A 24,449-nucleotide genomic window follows, 5' to 3' on the forward strand; every position below is an offset into this window, starting at 1 on the left:
CAGTGCAAACTGACGATATAGTAGCCTAGAAAAGCTAATAACATCATTGGATATTAAATGACACTTTTTATGGCAAAGATTACAGACATGTCCTACACTGTAATGTGATTTCAATGGAAGCACACAATTTATATGTATTTTATAGTGGTTGTAAATGAGAACATGATTGAGTTATGACTTGCTTTTATATTTAACAATATTTTTTCTATGGATATATCCTGTTTATTAATGTTCAAAATCAATGTAAAGTTCTGCTTTTTACCTCTATCTAGTTTTTCAATAAGATACATATGTGTAGTGAAAGAAAGAAAGAAAGAATTGGAGTTTTGGGTTGCATCTTATTTATGAAAGCCATAGGCACTCCTCTGTAAATCTTCAGGGAAATCATCTTGCTTTCTGAAGGTGCAATAAGTAAAAAGGGAGAGCGAGAGTGTGCGTGTTAACATGGTGGCAACCCTTCTATATTTTATCATATTTCCTTATTTATTTCTCATCTTTTTTTCTTGCCCAGTTGGTAACAGCCATGAAACAGTGGGGGTTTTGTAGAGTCGCCAGCATGAGTTCATAGCCATGCCAAAACAGTGGGGCCAGTATGTAACAAACACGCTTTACACTGCATGAAAGAAGTACACCAAGGCCTGCATCATGCACACACACACATACCCCTTCAAACAAACCCACTTTAATTATGAGTACCACCACAACTACTTTTACTTCTTTTTTTTTTACTTAAGCAACTTTGAGCTATGCATTATTATCATTTTTATTGCATAAAAATATTCTATACAGCAATAAAAAAATAAAAATAAACTTTCCATCAGACATTCTACCAAAGCCCATCTTGTGGTCACAAAAACACTACATGAACTACGTCAAGAGTGAGACATTTGGGATTAGCACAGTACTTCAGACCCAACTCGACTCACACACAGCAGATTACACAGACTTAGAGTACATCATCTCTAACACAGATTAAGATGGTGGTCAAATGCAGATAAGCGATGAGAAAGAGAGCAAAAGGCTGAGAGCAACACTGCTCAGGAAGAGAAAATTCATGAGAGATTAAATCTGGTTATGGCCTAACTTTTTGAAAGAGTAATTACCCCCTTTCTGTAGCAGCTATCTTAAAATATACAAAACAACTGAGAAAATGTGATACCATAATTATTCACTACATTTAAAGGGTTAGTTCACCCAAAAATGAAAATTCTATCATTAATTACTCACCCTCGTGTCGTTCCACACCCGTAAGACCTTCGTCCGTCTTCGGAACACAAATGAAGATCTTTTTAATGGCATCTGAGAGCGTTCTGTCCCTCTATTGACAGCCTAGGCAACTACCACTTTCAATCCCCGGAAAAGTTAGTAAAGACATCATTAAAATAATCCATGTGACTCCAGTGGTTTAACCTCAATTTTTTTTGAAGTGACGCGAGAGCTTTGTTTGTACAAAAGAAATGTGACATGAAGGCCAAGTATGGTAACCCATCCTCAAAATTTGTCCTCTGCATTTAACCCATCCAAGTTAGTGCACACACATTAGGAGCAGTGAGTAGTTAACACACACCTGCAAACCGTGCTGGACACATACCCTCTGAGCATTGGGGAGCCATGTGGCTTCTGGGGAGAAATTGGGGGTTAGGTGCCTTGCTCAAGGGCACCTCATGCTAAGATCACACTACAGGACTTTAAACACCAGCAGATCGCTGTGCTGTTCAGACTACATGACTTGCTGTGGAGTCTTGAAGTCGTGGTGTTCACACCATGTGACACATTACGTAACTGATCGGCAACAGGGGGTCACAAACTACAGGAGCTGACAACAACTCTGTCACCCAACAACTTTATTTGAAAATCGACATTGGGAAGAAATTAGATTAAATTTTAAATTATATTTTAATTAAAATTAAATTAACCCTTTCACACATACACTGCCCTCCAAAAGTGTGTAAACACCCCTGGCAAAGTGTGGTTTTGGACGATATCAGCATAATTCCTTATCATTTTTTGGTGCAAATACATTAAAGTAACTTGACATTATCATTGAAGACCAGCAATAATAATTTTCATTTTGATTACATAATAATGGCAATATATACATGTCAAAGTCAGACATGCCCCTTTGCCAGCTGTGATGCCTGATTACTGGTTTAAACTTGGCCCAGGTTTGTAAAAGATTTTTGGGTCAGCACACCTTAATAGCTTCAACAATTGATTGCCAATTAAGTTTAGAATACAATGAACCAATTAGAACCCAGTTTAGGTCAGATAGCTGCTAATGGTGGATATTTTGATGAATCGAAATTTAAGTTTTTTCTATGTATAAACTGTTTATGTAATAAACAGTTTGTGTTGTCCCTTATCAGTGCAAAATTATCACACATTAAAAAGGATTCATGCCAATATTGTCCAAAACCCCACTTTTCTAGGGCGTTTTCAAACTTTTGGAGGGCAGTGTAAGTTTAAAATATTCTGGCTGATCTCCCAGAGTTAAAGCGACCATTATTTTAGAACGTTTCTCTTTATTCTTTCCATGAGGACGTGTCATGCCTGTCACGTGACACACCGTGGCCACACTGTATGACAGATGTATTGCTTTGCTCACCATGTCACCAACTATCTGATATTCCGATTCTCAAACATGTGCAAGTGAGTGTTTTGTAATTTAAAAACCTATATAATGACCTAGATCTTAATTTATAATGCGAGATGGTCGCCGCCATGTTTGTTTGCGCCTCAGTTCAGAGAGTCCTGTCAGCCGGATTTACAGGCTACAGCATGTGAATTCATCCATTCGTCCCGAAACCATGTGGCAGGTGAACTTATCGGCTGTAGCTCATCGAGACACGTGACACCACAGGATGTCGACTCGGCCGACAGCTCCAGATATTTAGCATGCTAGATATTGTCTGGCATCAGCGTGGTGTCGGTGATGCATCAGCGAGCCTCTTTGATGTGTCGTTGAGTAGTTCACACATAAAGATTGTCGAGTGGCGATCACCCGCTGATTTGCCTTCGATCACAGCCCGACCTGTCGGCGAGCTCACTAACTTGAACTTGGTCGTGGGTGAGAGTGGAAGAGAGCACTGTTCATTCACTCCCCCTACTACATTTTTCTGCCGGTATTGAGAATCATGCCGCAACCTTCGGGTTACAAGCCTGATTCTCTAAACCTTAGGCCACAACTAAATTTACCACTTTATTAACATACATTCACGCAACAATGTCTGCTCTTGCATCAACACAATACATATGCGTCATGGTGCTCTCGGGAAAGCACATTGGAGATGAATATTTTGTAAATAAAGTGGTAAATTATGTTTTTTTTTTGCGCAAAAAAAGCACTCGCAGCATACCTTCATAAAATTGAGGTTAAACCATTTGGGTTACATGGATTAATTTTATGATGCCTTTACTACATTTCTGGGGCTTGAAAGTGGTACTTGTGTAGCTGTCAATAGAGGGACAGAAGGCTCTCAGATTTTATCAAAAAGATCTTCATTTGTCTTCTGAAGTTGAAAGCCTTACGGGTGTGAAATGACATGAGGGTGAGTAATTAATCACAGAATTTTCATATTTGGGTGAACTAACCCTTTAAAGGTCCTCTAAGCGATGTCACGCGTTTTTAGGCCAAAACATTTTTTGTCACATACAGCAAACATGTCCTCACTATCCGCTAGCTGCCTGTCCCCTGAACACACTGTAAAAAAACGCGGTCTCTGTAGTCGCCACAAGCCCTGAAAACGGCAATAAAAACAAACTGGTGCAGCCTGGACCACAAAACATAATAAACATGCTCCAGCCAATAACCGACAAGAATGATTTTAAATGCGCGTTCATGACTGTTTCAGGACGCACGGATGGGAGGGGAGGAGGAGGCGGAGGGAGGGTCTAGCTAGCCTCTGTTTTGTTTGACAACACTTCGAACGTCAACAGGAAGTTACTCCGCTCAGGATCGCTTAGAGCACCTTTAAGAAACCAAATGCAAAGTTTACAATATACAAATTCTATATATTTTTTTTCTCTAGAAAAACAAACATAAATAGTGAGGAAAGCCAAAATATTAAATGTCACAAATGTATATTTTTTAGAGAAGGGTCAAAATGACAGTTTTCACCTGAGATTTGGAGCCAAATTAGAGAGGTGTAAAATGACTTTAGAAAGATGACAGCATCATTATTTTATTTTTACACAGAGATTGGTAGGTCTGCTAGTAAAATCAGTTGACTTTAGCTATCTTTGTTGCATTATATGCCAACAGTGACAGCTCAAAAATGGCAAAAAGCACTTCTTGTTTTTTTTGCATGCCTGTAACTCAATAAGTATAAAAGATATCTTAACATCCTTTAGATTCTAGTTCTTAAACTTTCCTTTTGGTATCTTCATTTTAAAGGCCCTCGATGGTTCAATCCCAGAGATATGGGCATGTTAATGCAGCTCCATGAGTAAATTGTACATATTTTCAGTGGTCAAAAACCAAATGTGGTTCACTTTGCAATGCATACAGCTGATACTTTTTTCTTTTAAAGAATATCTAAATAACAAATAATGTTAAAACTAGAAATGTATCTCATTTTTTTCTATCAGATCAATTTCATAGAACATACCTGTCTGAATTCCATAAATATTATATTTAGTTGTCATGCCTGTAACTCTAAAAGTATTTAAGATACAATACTCAAATGTAGCTTATATCTCACACTGACTGTCAAAGTGCAAAATTGCTACAAATGTCACATCAATGCAAGAACAAAATATATGTAACTTAAATTGGATACACAGGAGTAGACAAAAATGAAGGTTAAACGCACAGCACATGCCGCTCTGAGACGCGAATCATGCACTGCTTGATTGAAAGGCGCCACAATCCATTTAATTAGATCACAGCCTTCGCTGTGTGTCAAGCGCACTAAGCTATATCGCGATTTTGTTTTTTGTTCAATTGACAGATGCTTTGCCAATGCAATGACGCAAAACACCAAGTTGGTAATCTTTCAGGTTCATTATAATACTATGGCAGGACAAATTAAACTATGGCAGGTCACTTTAATAAAATTAGAAGCGGACATTTGATATAGAGTGCAATAAATCAGGATAATCAATTTAAAAAGGCTATTATACACCTGTATGTGCCTGAAGTCTTCAATGCAGACGTTTTGTTTGTATAAAGTAAGTGTAACCTTTACTAGTCGATTTGTGTTAAGTTTCAATCTACTCCTGTACGTCCTTTATATAATCATCACACGATCTCTTCTCGGTGAACTGTAAATCTGCAAGATGCATGATATAACAATAGGAGTAACACACGATTTTAGTTTGTGATCTAATAAGACGCTGCTTCAATGCATTGCAGGCTCGTCAAAACGCAACCCGGAATGTAGCTTCACATTTGGTTCTCGACCATTGAAAATGGGTTAAAAAATTTTTTTTAAAATGAACAATTTGAACATGAAGCTACTTTAAGATCCTCATATCTATGTAAGTGAACTATGTAGGGCATTGGAAAAAAAGATTTCAAAAGGAATTTATTAACAATGAAAATCTGGAAGGATATTAAGATATACTGAATACAGATGTATTTCTAGTTTTAACATTATTTGTTCTTCAGAAGAAAAAAGAAAAAAGTATCAGCTGTATGCAAAGTGACCCACATTTGGTTTCTGACCACTGAAAATTAGTACAATTTACCAATTTACTCATGAAGCTGCATTAAGATCTCCATATCTCTGGGATTAAACCATTGAGGGCCCTTAAAATTAAGATACCAAAAAGAAAGTTTTTTAAGAACCACACTCTAAAAGGATGTTTAGATATCTTTAATACTTCTTGAGTTACAGGCATGCAAAAATCATGATGCTGCCAACTTTCTAAAGTCATTTTTTATACCCCTGTAAATTGGCTCCAAATCTCAGATGAAAATTTTCATTTTGGACCCCCCTCTACAAAATAGTGGATTACTCAGTAAATATGCATCTGTGACATTGAATATTTTGGCTTTCATCACTATTTGTGTTTGTCTTTGTACATAAAAAATCAAAAATTTGAGCCGGGGATGTTTCCGAAATTTGGTTGATTTGACACAGAATGACCCTATAATGATTGTTTTTTTTGTTTTCAGTGATTTTATTTCAAGCTGTAGATATCTAGACAGCAGCTTTAGTCATTTTATAATTCACAGTTTGACCTGGGAGAGTGATGTGTGTGTCAGTGGGGTCACTCTGCAGTGGATTGCATTATAAAAACACAGCACTACAGATTACAATAGAGATAAAGCAGCTTCACACATGACTAGTTTTCTATATATCTTTACAGACATCAGAGGAAAAAATACTAACAGAGAGCTAACAGTTTTAAGTCACCACTTTCAGCACCTACAATAAAAAGACTGTTAGTAGTAGCAGAAACCTAGTGCACAAACAGACAAACACAATGAGCCTTCTACACACTAGCTATTATTACTGCTAGTTCACTATAAATTATTGACAATAGCATTTGTTTCTAATGAATTGTTTTGTCAAAGCCACTGTGGTTTGTATGAAAACATTTACTAATGTACTTTGCACACTAAATAGAATAGAGGAATAAATAGAGGAAGAAGTGAGATAGTTAATGGTTAGAGGCTGGCAGACAGACTGAGCATTTCATGATCTAACTATCACCACTGTTGCTAGAGCAACTCATATTCTATTCGATATTGGGTAATGGAAAGGTTTTTTTGTTGTTTGTAGTACAAAATGGCAAACAACACACACAAATAACACCTTGTCATACACCTCTTTTCCTGGCACTACATCCAGAAATGGAACAATCACTCAGCCTTTTGGTATGACGTTCAAGTGTCCAATGAATATGCAAGTACTTCTAAAACTACCATAATATAGTGCTAGCTCATGTTTTCTAGGCTGACAGCTGTAATAATCTCACACTTGATTTCCCAGACTCCCTAGCATTACCAAACACTGTATTCTGGAGCCTTTACCTCAGTGCTCTGAACAACGTCATTAAAAAAATGTGTATCACAGTTTTTGAAAATGATTGCTGCTTGCAATGCGTAAATACATCCATGGTGGTGATCTGACTCAGTTGAACAGGATCTCTGTACATTTTTGGGTAAGAATGGTTCTGTTCAATAACCATGTAACTAAATCATACCAACAGTTAGGGGTGGGTAATAGCACCATCATTATGAGTCTGCAAAATGTTAATCATTTTAAAAAAAATAAGAGGGATCATACAAAATGCATGTTATTTTTTTATTTAGTACTGTCCTGAATAAGATATTTTACATAAAAGATGTTTACATATAGTCCACAAGACAAATTTTTTTTTTTTTTTAAATGGCTGAATTTATAAAAATGACCCTGCTCAAAAGTTTATGTACCCTTGATTCTTAATACTGTGTGTCATTACCTGTATAATCCACGGCTGATTTTTTGTTTTGTTTGTTTGTTTGTTTTGTTTTGTGATGGTTGTTCTTGAGTCCCTTGTTTATCCTAAGCAGTTAAACTGCCCAATGTTCTTCAGAAAAATTCTCTAGGTCCTGCAAATTCTTTGATTTTGAGATCCATCTTTTCACACTGAGGACAATTAAGGGACTCAAACACAACTACTAAAAAAGGTTCAAACAATCACTGATGCTCCAGAAGAAAACAGATGGATCTCAAAATCAGAGTCACTGCTGAAAAGGGTGTCTTGTGGAATATATGTAAACATCTTTTATGTAAAATATCTTATTCAGGACAGTACTAAATAAAAAATAACATGCATTTTGTATGATCCCTCTTATTTTTTAAAATGATTAACATTTTAATTCTGCAAGGGGTTCACAAACTTTTAAGCAATTTTCTCTCTCTCTCTCTCTCTCTCTCTAGAGAGAGAGAGAGAGAGAGAAAGAAAAGAACAATGATTGCATGATTTTCAAAGTCAACGAATTTGCGACAGCTGAATGTACCATTTTTGACAAGCCAAACATGTCGGTCTCTGAGTAACATGAGTAATTTATTTAGCCATGAAATTAACTTAATTCCATATAATAAGCGTAATGAACTACACAAACATTTTTGAACATCTCCAGCATATTTTATAATTAGCAAAAACCAAACATAGTTCACCCCTCAATGCACATTATCACATCCATCAAAAACTTAGGCTGACTGTCGGTTGGACTTTTAGAACAAAAAATAATCGACATAACACACTCATGGGCATCTATCACTTCACTGAATATTTTCCGGCTAAGAAATAAATAATTATTACCTTACGATCCATCGGTCATCAAATCCACATCATTTAAAAATCACAACATCAATGTCTGTCAAAAAATGACGTGCACAATACACGGTATTATTTATGAGAAGCAGGACCAGTGAGTACACACATTTCCTTGAAAACATTTCCACACTTCTGGATGTTTTGAATGCATCACCGCTTTCCAAGAACAGGAAGAAAATGTCAGCCCAAATGCTTCAACATGCTGTCTTGTCAGAGAAGATAACGTGCATAATACATTACGCGTACAGGTATAAATTTGTTCTTCACTCTCTGAATCGGAATAATCAGGGAACTGAGTGAAATACTTCACATTGTACGCTAAAGAGAATAAACACCAATCCAATGAACGTTGGTTTTGACAGACAATAAATTAACTATTAAATGAGTGATCTTAGGATGAGTCCCTGTAGTCATCCAATTTGACTCTCATATGCCGATGTAATATATTATAAACTTGACCGGAAATATTTATAAAATGTAGTTTGATCTTTATTTTTCTTTTTTACTGGAAATAAAAGTTACCAAAATACCAAAATTTGACATATCAATACCTTAGTAATTTAGACACTAGCAAATCTTCCCCCCAAATCCCTTTTAATCATGGGCAACATGAACAAAACATGGCAAACGCATGGCATTACACGAATTCATTATTATTATTATTTTTTCATTCATTAAGCAATTTTATTTCCTACTCCTAGAAAGTGAGTGTTTACACAACATCAGTGACCACAATCAAACCACTTCTGGAAAATCTGAGAAAGCTGAACAAGGTTATGACACCAATACTCTTCTTTTAATCCACTTACTCTAATCTTATAAAATACTCCAACTGAATCATAATTTGTAAGTTATTGATTCATTATATATTACAGTAAGGAGATTGATGCACAACTTGAGAGAGCTCTGAGCTCTTAGTAATGTCCTTTTTAAGGGCGGAAATGCAGACAGACTAGTCTTGCTCTCTGGAGAGGGAACAGCACCCACACAACAATGAGTGTTTTGTCTTATCCTCTGCCAGGACAGGGTTGTCATAGACACAGGACCTACGTCAGAGTCATTTATTAATCAATGTGGCCGTTTGGTCATTGACACAAAGTAATTTTTTATTTCGCCTGAATCAAATGCTCTTCTGTTACACAAAGATCTCTAGATGTGCCTCGCCTGCCGTGAACCAGTCAAGAAAAGACAGCGTTGTCTGAAAGAAAGTATGATAGAGGAGATTGTGTCTGGGGCAGGCAGAGTTTATAGGTAAAATGGGTCTCAAAGAGTTGCCTGTATAGCTGTAGAATCGATGAAATGGAGGCGATATGAATTAAGTGAATGTGGCTCTAGATAATTGGACAAGGTCTGAAAGGGGCCCGGAAGAGTCTGAATCGATGGATTTTAATATTCCATGCAAAAACCAGCTGCAAGCTCTGAACTAGGCTTTGATAATGCAACTAGTTTTGAAGTGCTGCTAATTTTAGAATGTGGCAGGTTAATAGAGTGAGTCCGGACATACAAAATCACTTGTATTTTATGTCAAAACTGACATAAAGCATGCATATAGAATGAAAGCACATCCTATTAAACCCTGCAGTCTTCATTGAAATTACATAGCTTATCAAACACATGCTTGTTAAATCATTACAGCTCATTTATAATTTACATGCAGAGAGATCCATTCAAGCAGAGCTGCAACTTATTTTATTTGGGCTCAGTTACTTAAAGTGATACTGTGTAGTGTGGGAAGAACGCAAAAATGCATGTTTTGCGCACAGCATGGTGCCTTGCAGTTTGGCTCTAAATGAGCTATAAAAACAAAATACAAAAAAACAAATGCACAGGCCTCCCATAGGAAGCCAAACAACGCTCGCTTCTGAACATGGTTCGTTTCACTCTCCGCTCTGTGAGTGGGGTTTGTCGAACATGTGGGCAACTTTGTTCACTGACCTAAATGCATGAATTGTATTTATATAAAAAGTGCTACTTTTTATACACCACACAGTGGGGGCTGTTTATTATGACATTTTGCTCTTTCTTGTTATGTGAAATGCTGATAAGAGAAATTTACCCACATTAAGTCAAATTCAGACAAACCTAATTATTTTTCTTCCTGTGTGCACGCTCTGCTTTTGAGTGTTTGTGTTTGATGTTCATAAGCACTGGCTGAGGGACAGCAAGAGGTATGATTGGTTGTTTGTATGTGATTGTGGTGTGTGCGCTTGAAAACAGAGAGAAAGTGAGCATTGAAGTATTCAGCACTTAAATTGTCTGCTTATTTCCAGTGACTGCATCATTTACAAAGAAACTGGGAGCACAAGAAAGAGAAGAAAAGGGCAAAAGAGAAATAGGACTGGAATGGTAATGCAAGGGAGGGATATTATTTGAAAAGAGACAAGGAGCTAGTTGAAATGCATCACCAGAAAGTCATTTACGTATATGTCAGTGTTCATGTGTAATTCTAATAAAAGCCCATCTCATCCAGCTGGAAGGGTGGATGGTATGTTGGCACAAAAATATTGGGATCACAAATGGGAAGGGAGATGGGAAAACAAAATAAATGAATAAATGTAAACGAATTAGAAGACATGTGAAGAAAGGAAAATTGCTGGAAGTAGTGACAGTGACAAATGTCTGTCATATATTTACAACATTGATGAGATACTCACCTCAAGAAAAGTAAACATAACACAAGACAATATTAGAAATGTGTTAGCATTAATAACATTTTGCCTCTAAAGAATAAAAGGAGGATGAATTTGAAAGAGGAAAATTTCACTAAAAGACTGGTGGAGGAAAAAGATTAAAGGTGGAGTTTAGAGAGAGGATGAAAAAGTATAAATTATTTCAGTAGCAAAATACTGCATAAAATTTAATGGTCTGTATTTATCCTAGATTCAGGTATCTCTAAAAGTAAAAGAGAGAGAATATGAACCACAGACAGTCATGTTATCCCTGGAAATGTCTAAAAGCATTTAATCTACGAGGTGACTCATAACATCTTGTTTTCTTTATCCAGACAACAATGAAAAACAAACTCAATACAAGAGTGTATTTCTCATCAAACCAAAGACCTTAAAACGCTCCGTTAAACCTCAGGGTCAAGAACATTAATTCTTGTCCATTAAAATGATTTTATAGGAGATGACTGCTTAGTACACAATTTTATAGACAGATGAGATGTGCAGCTAGCACTGTCAGAGTTATGAGGGGTAGGGTTTCATTCGCATGTTGCAGGTGCAGATGTACATCTCCAAATGCACCATCATCCTGCTGCTGCATTTGACTCCATCTTTCATGATTAAGAAAAGGTAAATAAAGCTAATTTATTCTCCACTTTCTGTAGGCATTCAAGTCCATTCATCTATCTTCTTTGCAACTTATGAATTACGAGTACCGTCACTCTGACATCTTGGCATCAGACATAAAGAAAGTCAAAGAATATTGAAAACTGAATCATGAATATTGTGGCATGTCACTCAAAACACGCTAAAATAAGAAAGTCGTCGATTTTTTGTTTCACAAAAGAAAAATCCACAAAAGAAAGGATGAATGCCTCAGTCCAACTTTCACTATCTGTCCTTGTCCTTGCATCCCAGTTATACTTTGCCTATAATGTAATCAGCCTTAAGACTAAAGTATGCTTGTATGCCTTTTAAAATACCAATAAGCCTTGATTTGTTTTTTTGGTTTTTTTGCATATACAGTCAAGAGTTCTGTGTTACTTCAATGCATTAGGCCTCTCTCTCTTTCTCTCACCCTGTGCCACTTTAGTGCATCTTTATCACATTCACAAGCCACTGGCTCTGTTCAGTGCACAAACACTGAATATAATAAGGACATAAATCAGTATAGGCATTTATGCATTAATGGTTCACAGATTACAGTAAATGCACTGGTGAACATCCAAGAGGATGGGAGCCAAAGGAGAGAAGGGAGGAAGCACAGGAATAAAACAGAAAAATGGGGATATGGGAAAAATAAGGTGCGTTCCCCTCTCTGCTCATCCACGCATCTCTGTCACACTTACCCCCTCATCTCTGCTTCTCCCTCTCTTTGCTCCTGGTTGTTCATGCTAAAAGGCTGCAGTGTGTGGGTGTGTGTTGAGAGGCTGGTCACATCCCTGCGTCTCCTGCCATTTTCACTCCCGTTGCTGAATTACCCCTGATTACCTTTAGCTAATTATCATCAGATCTTAGAGAGTGAAATACACACACACACACACATATTACTATTCAGCGCTGCAGTGCCACTGGCAGTTAAAGATCTGAGACATCACTAGGGGTGGGAATCGGAGGGTACCTCACGCAAAAAAAAAAAAAAAATCGCGGGTCAATTCTGCGAAAAATATCGAGATAATCCTATAATGATACATCGATATTGGTCTTAATATGAAAACAAAATGCACGTGAAAAGGTTAAGTGCAGGTTAACGGATAAATCCGATCTTATATGTACATTTAATAGAGTTCACATCACCGAAAGCAAGAAATATGAGGTGCATTTTATTGACCATCAGTTAATTTCAAAATCAAAGACTGCAATAGGAGAGAGCGGCAACAGCACTGGTATTAAGGTCTCATTACTTTTAATGAAGATAATTGTGTGTTATGCGTCTGCGACTTACTTTCACTTTCATATGCGGCAGTCGCGTCAGTTGCTGAAAGATCTGCGGCGATGTGTGATGCAGTAGCGTTGTCTATCTGTCTCACATGTTTCAGTTTTAGTATTTTTGGGAGAAGTAAAATTTACATATTATTTCAACAACCAGATGCATTTAGACTGAGCATAGACAGTTTTGACTGGAATGCGTCCCAGACCATCTCCTGAAGTGGTTTGAGCGATCGGATTTAAATCCGTCTCAAATGCGTTTTTAGGCATTTAGACCTGGTCTTTTCACGATCGGATAGCTATCCGATCAGAGAAAATGCATGAAGTCACCAGGTGCAAACAGACCCTTTGACGTTCTTCAAGCGCTTAGATATACACGGGAGCGTTCGAAAGCAGGCTCTATCAGAGGATCCCTAATATATGCTTTCAAATGCTCCCGTGTATATCTAAGCGCTCGGTGAAGAACGTCAAAGATGTCTACGACTGTCACATCAATGGTATAAAAGTGCGTCAAGACTTTGAACTTAAACGTGGCTGGGGCATCTATTTACTCACACTGCTGTCCGCCATCCTGTTAATAACCTCTTTTTCTTAGGCTAGTTAACTTAAGTTCACGTTTCCCTCATTCATGTGTCGAGCGCCGCCTTGAAGTAGGACGCTTTGAGCAAAGAAATCTATATATAGCGCTTTATTTTTTAAAATTAAAATATCGATATTTGGCGCAGCGATACGATTCTCGTATCGCGCAGAGAAGGATGACGATATATCGCCATATCGATATTTTGTCCCACCCCTAGACATCACTGGACTGCAAAAAAAAAAAAAAAAAAAAAAAAATGAGAGAGAGAACGGTACCTAGGCACATCTCATCAAGGTGTTTGTACTCCACTGTCAAAACATCCCTGTGTAGCAATTATATATTTTTTTTCTTTTCTTCACTGAATAGTAGGTAATTACACCGAGTAGACTGAGCAATGAATCAGTCCGCTTTCTGAAAAGAAGTTTTAAAGTGTCATTAGCATAAGACATATCTGTCGTTTCGTGAATGTGACAATTGTAGAACATTCTAGATCACTTATAATTCTAGAACGCAGAGTCCAATTGACGAAACCATTTTAAAACAGAACTGCGCTGTGGACTATCACTACAACATTGTAGCCTGGAGGCCTAGAGCACTAGTTTCACAGGCATGTGCTGATATGGGAACTGAAAAATATCCTGACACACAAGTATGCCCTCCGGCCAGTGCTCTGCTATTATGGCGTCTATCTTCATATCCCCAATGTAAGCCACATACACACATACAGTCACTCACTGTTCAGTAAAATACCACAATTCCTGAGGGCCCTATTCCAATCATTTCATATTAACTGAGTTTCCTGCTCTTATGTGCAAGGGACCAGACAGTAACACAAAGCTCTCCAGTTGTTTACATTGCTAGTAGCCAACCAATACAATAACGTTATACATCAGTGCTTGTTGTGAATTAATAATGAACTGGATTTGCTGGGGAGTAATTATTTCATGATGTACTTGAGTAATATTTTATGACAAAGCTGTGTGAGGAATGAGATAGACCATTAAGATTTCATGCTCCTTCATGATCCTAAGACAAAGCCCAGTGAGTCTCAGTTTGTCTGTCTTTGTGTCAGTGCTGTGAATATGTGTTGTTGTGGATACTGGGCCTGACAGTCATTTCTGCCACCAAATTTGATTCCAATAGGTTCATCAATCTTCCTTCTTTCCTTTACTCCTCCATCTGCCCCTCTCTCTCTTTTCCATTCTCTCTCCCTCGCACAGCAAATGAGAAATTGAAAGGCAGAGATGGGTAGCTTACGTGCACAGGATGGCAAAAATGTTTGACATGGGCTCATACACATATGCATGCACACGAACACATATACAAAGACACACTCACCCTCAAACATGCAAGGACATTCAAATTAAAGCACAGATGTATCGCCGTTCTAATAACTTTAAGAATGGAGGGCATCTGTACCATCAGCAATATTATCAACCCTGGAGCACTGGAACTGCACCCCCTACTCAGGTGAACATTATTACTGTCCATTTTCAGCATTTACTCAAGCACGTCTGGGGATGGAGGTCAGTGCGAGCATGACAGCAGCACTGATATAACCTCTTATCATCTCCCATCATAATCTCTTTCCTAATGTGACTGCCCCATTATAGCGTACGACAGACGGAGTGGCAGAGTGAGAAAGGTGAACAGAGAAGGGCAGCGGGCTGAGCATTTGTCTGGTTTTACACCCGCTAGACATTTTAAGGCATCTGCCTGAACAGCCCTTATGTTTTTTTCGCTATCTACGAGCACTGATCAGCGAAAATTCCCCAATACGTTTATTGATTTTAATTAGCGTTGTTTGTCCTTATTACTCCTCCTCTGCTCAATTCCCTTTACGTTAGCTGTGTGCCTTGGAAACGCTCCCTGTCTACTCTCACATGTGGTACTATGGGCCTCTGCTGATCCATCTTCACCAGGCTGCTACGTCCACATGGTGCATTAAATTTCTGCAATAACGTTTTTGATCACTCCCAATCTCTGACTGGACCATGAAAAAGCAATTAGACTGGGAGTCAGTGGGACCCAGAGGAGACTTTCAACATCACAAACACAAATCAACCACGTCAGGCCTGGGAATTTAAACAGATTCAGCACACTACGATACAAAGAGAGTTAACAGTTGCTGGTTCAGAGGCTAAATCCCAAAGCGGCCGTTCTAGTAAACATAAACAACAAACACTCACAGCGGAAATCTAAACATGAAAATACACTATGCATAATTTCAGACTCACCTAAAAAAAAAAAAAAAAAAAAAAAAAAAAAAACACAAACAAAAAAAAACTTAATTAGTCTCGGAACTCTGGCAGGAAAAATCTTGGTATGCCTTTATCTAAAACAGAGGACTGAGTCGAAAAAGACATCCATCATTTGTTGCCTTTCCTCAGTCTTGTCAACAGTGTGACCCAGTTTGCAACAATACGTGTGTGCCTTGATTTTTGCGTTTTTCGTCCTGGCTATGGCTTACAGCAGCCTGTAAAAGAGATTTTCCACTTAATTCTGCACACTGAACTTGACTTCACCATTTTCAGAGTTGATATTCTTTGAAATACAGTTCTTTTTAGGTCAAGCCAAGTTTAAAGAGAAAATGACACACTATGAATATAAAAGTCTTCTTTCCTGTCTTTACACTCTAATTCACTAAAAAAATCTTTTCTTCACAGGTAACACGGTGTCAAAGATGAGGGGCCACAACATCCCTCTGTTCTATCTATTCTCATTCAAGAAAACACAATCAACATGATGTCAACTTTGATGGACACACTGCAACTTAAATACACATCATCGGCTCGGATATTTTCTTGCTGTACGGAAGTGATGAAAATTTTGGCTGCTTCTATTGATTGACACTGGAAAACATTTCCTGGTTGACGTTATGCTTATTTCAGTGCCTACAATTAATAGAAATCCAACAATAAAGGGCTGCAATTTTCATTAGTCACTGAGGTCAAAGGACAGAGGATCCAGAAGAAAGACCTCGAGCTCCTTATCAATTTCCTATCTTAAATCAAGAGGACGAGTGACGCCACTCAAACCTACCAGCCAAAGGACAATGTGAGATACCCGCTAGATGGTAAGGACAGTTGTTTTTTTTTTAAAAATAGCCAACTTAAAAAATATTGGATTTTAGGAATTCTTGAATGCTTACCTCCTGTCCTAATACAATATGAAATGTGTAAAGGGCTGTGAGCCTAGATAAAAACAATCGTGCAGCAGAAATATACCCTTTTATTTTGTCGACAGAACTGAAGTAGAAACTAAAAAGAAAAGAGAAGGATCAAAAAAGCAGATTTAGGCAGAATGAAAATGCAAGATTGACACGAGGATCAGCAGGATATACAGAAAAGAAAAAAAAACAGTACGATTAAAGAAGAGTATAAGAAGAGATTATAAGAGATTACAGACGCACAGTGGGCGGTTACAGAGATGGCCGGGATGAAAACCTTTTTCAGAGCAGAGAAACATTTGAATGAAGGATAGAGAAACAGACAAGAGATGCAGAACAGAAAGAAGGTAAAGGTAACCTGCCTACATACAAATGTTTCAAACTGTGCAGTAAGTTAGAGACAGAGTTTGACATGGTCACTCTGCCATCTAAAGGCAAATTTGCTAGTTGTTTTACACATCAACCCCTACAGTGTTCTCTCAGGGCTTCAATAGTTTTATCAGTTGTCTAACGTTTCTTCTGTAACATTAACGTTCCAAAAGTGGTCACATTAAAAAAAATGGTTAATGACATTACTATTTTAATAGATTTTTTATTTGCCTATACTTTAATAATAACAGGTACAGTGTTTTCTTTACTCAAAAAACACAAAAAAAGAGTCTTAGTCTGGTAATTGCTGTCTAGTCATAGCCAATACAGCATCATCTTTTATGACAAGATTTTGGCCAAATGTAAATGATAGGAAAAACTGTCAGATAAAAGAGTTTAAAGAACTATATTTTCAAACATTTGCTGCATGAATAAAAACACGTATACATACACTACACATTTAAAATTGCGTTTCTGAGAGGGAAAAAAAGATAAGTCACATGTAAGTAGCACTTTATTATTACATTCAGAAATAATGTCAAATGCCTGTAAATAAAGCGGAATGTTTACAAACATTATATACACTATAAACATAGCTATAGGCTATTTTAGTTCCCCTCACTCCACAACAAATCCTTTCAGAACAGAATAAGAATGAAAAATATAAGTAGCTATATAAACCTCAAGCTAAAACAAATTAATTTAAAATGAAACAAACAGAAACATGCCTATTTTTTCCTATTAACAGCTAACAACTTAAAATACTCCATTTATGGTCATACAGATAAGAGCAAAACATAATTCGAAACTGTAATGGAAACTGTAGAAACTGTCTACTTTTATTTGCATACCCTCACAATAAAAACAAAATTGTGCTTTTGTAAAATAAAGAAGACAAATAGGATGCTGCTTTCTGCCATCTTGGTTTTCTTTCCGTTAACTTGTTTGTGGAGCGCATCACAAAAATGAACCGAAACTCTGAACAGTTTTTTGTTTTGTTAATCTTTTAAGTGTTACAGACACTTATCCATTCTAATTTAATTTAATCCTAATTTAACAATCTTGCCGGTTAATGGTTAATGATTGGTTAACGGGTGTCGACTGTAGGTCAAGTAAAAAAAGAAAAAGAAATGAAGGAAATTTCTAGGTTCTACACACCAGCACACCATGCTGCATATTACCTCTAATGCCATTGCGATTTACCTTTTATGACTAGACAGCTGAGCAAATGTGATGTTGAGTATCGATGTCAGTGAAATGCCTGTGGCATTTTGTAATTTAAATATTAAACAGAACGATACAATAATGTTATTAACTGGCTAATGGCAATTTCAAATAAGTGTTTCTGTTCAGAATATTTTTTTCTCTCTGTCCTCAAGCTTCCAGCCCTCTTTGTGAGAATACAATGTCAGGCCTGAGAGACAGCCGATTCTTTTATTTCTAAAAATACCCAAATGTATACACACTGGGCGAGCCATTAAATATGACATTTAAATTGCTTCCATTTTCATGCAGCACGCCTCATTTAAAAAGGAGAGACAGTCTTGAAAAAGAGACAGTCAAACTGACAACAATATCTGATTATAAAAATACCATATTCTTGCTAATTGTTTCCTTAGAATGTTATAAATGTTGTCTTTAATCATAGCAAACAAGATGAAAGTGTTTCAAATAAAATAGAATAATTTCCCATAGAAGCAAGCTATTTTCTTCCTAAATTCCTCATTGTTTCTCTATCTCTAAGCTCTATTGATCAGTTTAACATGGCTACTTGCACAGTTTAAGGGTTTGTTTTGCATGTAGTTGCTGTCTAAGGTAACATTGTTTGTAACCAAGAGACAGCTAACCATCTCCCATCTGACCTGGCCTGCAACACAAACAAGTCCAATCCCATAGGATGGAAGGCAGCAAAAAGAATGAGGCCCCAGCAGAGAATGATGCATACTAACCCTTCACACACAAATACTCCAAAAAACAAGTCATTTTTTTCAATTTCGATAAAGCATCATCCTTGTTGTCCAGATAGATAAAATGATTTTGGTGACAAATTATCAAAACTCACAACAACACTATAGAACATATAGCAGAAACATGGATGATCAATGATCAATGAATGTAAAATATTTAGTCGTAACACAGCACTGGCCCAAAATTAACATGATTTTACTGTGCAGTGGTCATTCTTATTGATAAACCCTGATGCAAAAATTTGTTGCCGATTTAAAAATTACATCTGGCTGTAAAAATAATGTTGAATGTATACTTTTTCACTTTGATACATTTTAGACCTAAGGGGATGTTGAATTGATATTCTTTGCCTTCCTTCCACTATTTAACATTGACAAGAGTCTTGTAGAGAATACATACACAGGAAATTCACAATCCCCAGCCATCTAGTCAATGACTGGTTAAACGCAGAGTGAAATCTCTGTTGGGTATTCCATGTAGTCCCTCTGAATAATTCATGCTATTTTGAAAACAATAACAACCAAGAAACAGCATCCATTATGCATGTCAATTTGTTGTAAACGTCTGTGGTTTTCATCTAAATCTCAATTGCAAATCAGACGGAAAATGAGAGCTCTATCTGACCCTTCGGTGAACTTTCAAAAAATTGAGCTAAAATTAAACTAGTGATTTATTCAAACACTGTTCCCAGTAACATTTGAATTGTAATATGACTTGAGGTCAATCCAGGAATAAACCTGTAATTGTTTTTCCAGGAACTCAAATGTCAATCACATTTTAATATAAATTCAGAACGACCACCTCAAACCTACAATTTTCAGTGTATAATGTAGCAATGTAAAGTTACATTAAACTCTTTCCATACTACTCATTTATTTAACTCAACCTCAAGCCATTTGCCTTTTTCTTGCAGTCCTTTTTTATTCTAATGTTTCTGACTAATGCTCCCTACCTGTCAGTTGCTCTGTTAAGGTTATCTAGAAAGCCGTTCAGCTTGACTGATTTTCTTTACACTTGCTTACTAACCTCTTACCACCTTGCAATGTTTTTCAAATTTAAGCAAAAGTCCTGTAAAAGTCAGACAGCATACTTTATAACATATGTGGACTTATAATTGCATTGTACCAAATGTAACATCAGTTTTGTTAAAACTCTTAGCAAAGAAGTATTTTCTGTATTTCCCACAGGGCTTGTGATTGGAAGCAAAGAAGGGCAAGAAAGACCCAACTACAGTGACCAAGAATACTGACTTGAGACATTGGGTTAAACTAAGTCTGCAGAGAGAGTGGGGTACTTTGCCTGGAATTATGGCCACAGAGAGCCTTGTTGAACTCCGCGATTGGTTGTTCCTACTTCTTCTATGCCTGACATTATTGGTTGAAGTCCTCGAGTTTGCTGCAGCAACTGCTGCCGCCGCTGAGGCAGCTCTCGGGGAGGCGGAGCTTCAGGGAGATGTGCCATGCCCCTCAGCTTGCAGGTGCGATGATGGCTTTATTTACTGCAATGACCGTGGCTTGAGCATCATCCCTCCATTACCATTAACGGCAGCTGTGCTCTATTTGCAAAACAACCGCATAGACAATGCCGGGCTACCAACATCTTTGGAGCGACGACTGACTGTGAGAGTAGTTTACCTTTATGATAATGAACTTGATGATTTTCCAACACATCTGCCTCCATCGCTACGAGAACTTCACCTACAGGACAATAATATACGAACTTTACCCCGTTCCGCTCTTGCACGGCTCCCCCTGCTGGAGAAGCTTCACATGGACGACAATTCAGTTTCAACCGTAAGTATAGAAGACAAAGCATTCGCCAACAATCCGAGGCTTCGTCTTCTTTTTTTGTCACGCAACCACCTCTCAAGTATACCATCAGGACTGCCTGCATCACTTGAGGAACTCCGACTAGATGACAATCGGATTTCAACTATTCCAACGCATGCATTTCGAGGTCTCTCCTCTCTAAGACGCCTCTTCCTCGATGGAAATCTGCTGGCAAATCAACGAATCGCAGATGACACATTCTCACGGCTGTCTAACCTCACAGAGCTTTCTCTGGTTCGTAACTCGCTCCAGGCACCACCGTTGAACCTTCCTAGTATGCACCTCCTTCGACTCTATCTACAGGACAATGCCATAGCCCACATACCACGAGGCTCCCTGGATGGCATGCGAAGACTACAGAAACTGGATATATCAGGTAACAACTTAACGACTCTTCCGAGGGGTTTATTCAAGGATCTAGACAGCCTTTCACAATTACTCGTCCGAGGAAATCCCTGGTATTGTGGCTGTAACCTCCGCTGGCTTCATGACTGGTTGCATGAGCGAGGTTCATCAGTGACCGTGAGAGGTTTAACTTGCCATGGACCAGAGAGACTAAGAGGCATGGCACTAAGGGACCTTACCAGTCAATTAGCAGACTGTGAGATCAGTGTAGATACTGCGGGAGGAATGGTTGGAAATGATGGAGCAAAAAAAGAGAAAGGCTATTTTCCGACACAGCCACCAGTTACAACAACCCCTCCACTTCCACAGGGTTCCCTCTTTACCCTCAGATCCAAACGACCAGGACACAAGTATTCTGATATGGGCCAGGACAGTCTTGGAGGCGGAAATGGGGTTACTGGTAAATCATTACTAATCAGTGTAAAACCTCTCACACCAGAGACAGTCCACATTACCTGGCAGGCTGCACAGCCAGTTCCCTCCTTCAGACTTTCCTGGTTGCGACTAGGGAACAGTCCTGCAATGGGGTCAATCACAGAAACACTTGTGCCAGGGGATCGCCGTGAGTATTTACTTACGCAACTACAGCCCCAGTCAAGTTATATCATCTGCTTGGTGCCTCTCTCTGGAAACGACGGTAAAAGAACCTCTTTTACAGCAACTGGGGGGTTAAACATAAACACAAACTCTGAGCATGAGCATCCTGCTTGTGCCAAAACAGAGACGGATCCCCTAGAGCAGCCTATTTCAGACCAGGACAGCGATCGAGGAACTGACCAACTGTCAGCGCTCCCGCTTGCTGGGATTATTGGAGGTGCAACAGCATTGGTGTCTTTGTTCTTAATTTTTGGCATTTTCTGCTGGTATGGACACCGTGCAGGGTACCTTACACCAGGTGATCATTCTATATACGGTAGAGATGTAGTTGGATCAAGAGGTGCCAGCAAACATTATGATGACTATGTTGAGTCTGGAACCATAAAAGACACATCAATCTTAGAAATCAGGGCTCATGGCTTTCAGATGACACCAATGTCTGCCCAACAGCCTTTGCAGCCCAAGGCAAAAGTTGAGGATATGACATACATCCATACTATCTTTCCCTCTAATAATGCAACTCTATATAGGAGCACCCTGAACCACACAGGAAATCCAGGCTATGGAACAAATCGAGGGTACAGAGAAGGGGGAATACCAGACATAGATTATTCATACACGTGATAGCCTTTTTTATAACCCCCTGCCTATTCTGTTCCTGTCTTCAGGTAAAGCAGTTGGGTGAGGGTTCTTTTCCCTTGGTTCTAAAGTAGGGGTGTGCCGATTCTAAGGGGACCATTTATCCCCATTTACCATACACAAAATGTTATTCCTGGATAGAAGATTTCAAATAGATTTTTTTTAATCAAAATATTTATATTTAAAATGGCATAGTTTTCATATTATTGGAGCATCAGTGTAACAAAAATCAGGATTCTGCAATTTGAATTGCATCTTTTGGGACATTAAGTGATGTTACTTCACATACAGGAAAGAAAACGATTCACTGTTCAAAATCAGGATGTAAAAAAGCTAAATGGACAGTGTCCTGCAGAAACTTTACATAAATGATGCAAAACATTAACATTGTTACATAAATTTGTTTAGAGTGGAACAACTTGTCATATGTGAATGAAACAGGTTTTCATTCGGCACACCCCTATTCCAAAGTACCCTTTGTGCCTCCTTTAGTCAGTTTTCAAAACATTGTTCTTAATGGGAAAAAAGCCCTTTGGAACATGCTTAAAATACCTATAATAGTCAGAAAGTGCCAGGGATACCACTCTTGGTGTTGATGTTATCCAATATTCAGATGATAATTGAAGCTGTTTTTGCATCTTAGTACCAATGATTATCAGTGTCCTAAAACTAGCTCATATTAAGGGTTAGCATGATGATGATGATGATGAGATCTGGGACCAGGTTAATTTAGATATAGTTTTACTACCTGGACTTTACTGTGTACATATGCACTGGGAAAACTGATGCCTTTCCGCTCTGGGGGATACTGATGACAAAAAAAAAAAAAAAAAAAAAAAAAAAAAAAAAAATCTTTTTGGGGGGTGTTATTCAAATTTGAATTCTCAGTTCTCTCTCCCTCCTTTTATGGGCTTTTCCTTTATTCTCTCTATTTCTTTTGCACGCAGCACGAGGACTTTGTTCCCAACACAGGGAGCTGACAGTGGTGATAATGGATTTGACAATGAAAGACCTCAAATTGCTACTGGGTTTCTTTTCTTTTAATGAGAGTGAGAAAAGTGGGGTAGAAGGAGACAAAAGGAAAAAGAAGGAAAGAGACGAAGGCACAGAAAAAGGTTTCATGCTCACAAAGGAAATGTGTCTATAGAAAATAAGACACTGCAAAAAGTGGATATCTGAAAAAGTGGATATCTTATGTCTGAAAAGGGGGGGGGGATGTCCATTCACCACATAGTTTCAAGAACAGTCAAATGAAATTTACAAAGCTCACAAAAGTCATCCGCTTTTAAATTATGATGGAAGGTATGACTTAAAATCTGAGGCAATTTATACTAAATAGAAAGAGGCACTTAAAGACAATCATGAATAGGGGAAAACCCTAATTGATGAATTAACCCAAACTGGCAGGCTGACATAGATAACACAGTCAATTTAGCATGTAAAAAAAAAAGAAAAAAAAGAAAAAAAGAAAAGCTAACTGAAGGGCAGGGCTTGTTGATACAGAACAAACCAGAGAATATCATGGACACCAAATCTATTTAAGCAGATGATGAATGATCAGACAACATTTACACGTGTCAGCTCATTACAATCCTTGTGTGTGAAATGCTGAGGTGCAGGAAAAACAGAAATCAGGGATTAATAAATATGTAACACTGTGAACCTCTGCATCTTGTGTGTGGGCTAAGAAGGAAGAGAGAGAACAAAGGTCTTTAACTGATTAAAGACAATCCACTTTTTTTCCCACAGTCTGACTTTGTGTGACTTAAATGCAGCATTAGCCGGGAGAGTAGAAAGGTAGGAACACAAAAAGGATATCCATACCGGATCTGCAATTTTCCAGCCTTTTCTGATGCATTTTAAAAGTGAACTATTCAAACAAGTAGTACATGTAAATCACTTCTTTCTCTCGTTATAGATATGGAATATCATCATGATGAATAGTAAATAAAGCTTGTTATCTTTTTCATTGACATATGTATCATTAAAAGTTGTGATGAAACACTTTTTGTTGATGTGTACGTAGT

The 24,449-nt window shown here is 37.9% G+C and overlaps 2 protein-coding genes across 5 annotated transcripts in view; one reads left to right on the plus strand and one right to left on the minus strand.

Moving 5' to 3' along the window:
• Positions 1 to 24,426, plus strand: part of flrt1b (fibronectin leucine rich transmembrane protein 1b) — a 25,177-nt gene extending 751 nt beyond the window's left edge. Inside the window, exons 2-4 of one of the 2 annotated variants that reach the window (XM_048176333.1) lie at positions 16,113 to 16,522; positions 16,693 to 16,962; positions 20,140 to 24,426. In XM_048176333.1, coding sequence (XP_048032290.1) covers positions 20,260 to 22,407 — 2,148 coding nt within the window. In that variant the 5' untranslated portion in view covers positions 16,113 to 16,522; positions 16,693 to 16,962; positions 20,140 to 20,259 and the 3' untranslated portion in view covers positions 22,408 to 24,426. The remainder of the gene's footprint in view (positions 1 to 16,112; positions 16,523 to 16,692; positions 16,963 to 20,139) is intronic. The other variant, XM_048176332.1, reaches the window with a different exon arrangement.
• Positions 1 to 24,449, minus strand: part of macrod1 (mono-ADP ribosylhydrolase 1) — an 82,766-nt gene that overhangs the window by 39,124 nt on the left and 19,193 nt on the right. The gene's annotated exons all lie outside the window — the stretch shown is intronic.

The sequence above is a fragment of the Megalobrama amblycephala genome, linkage group LG23 (genome assembly GCF_018812025.1).
Source record: "Megalobrama amblycephala isolate DHTTF-2021 linkage group LG23, ASM1881202v1, whole genome shotgun sequence".
Lineage (NCBI taxonomy): Eukaryota > Metazoa > Chordata > Actinopteri > Cypriniformes > Xenocyprididae > Megalobrama > Megalobrama amblycephala.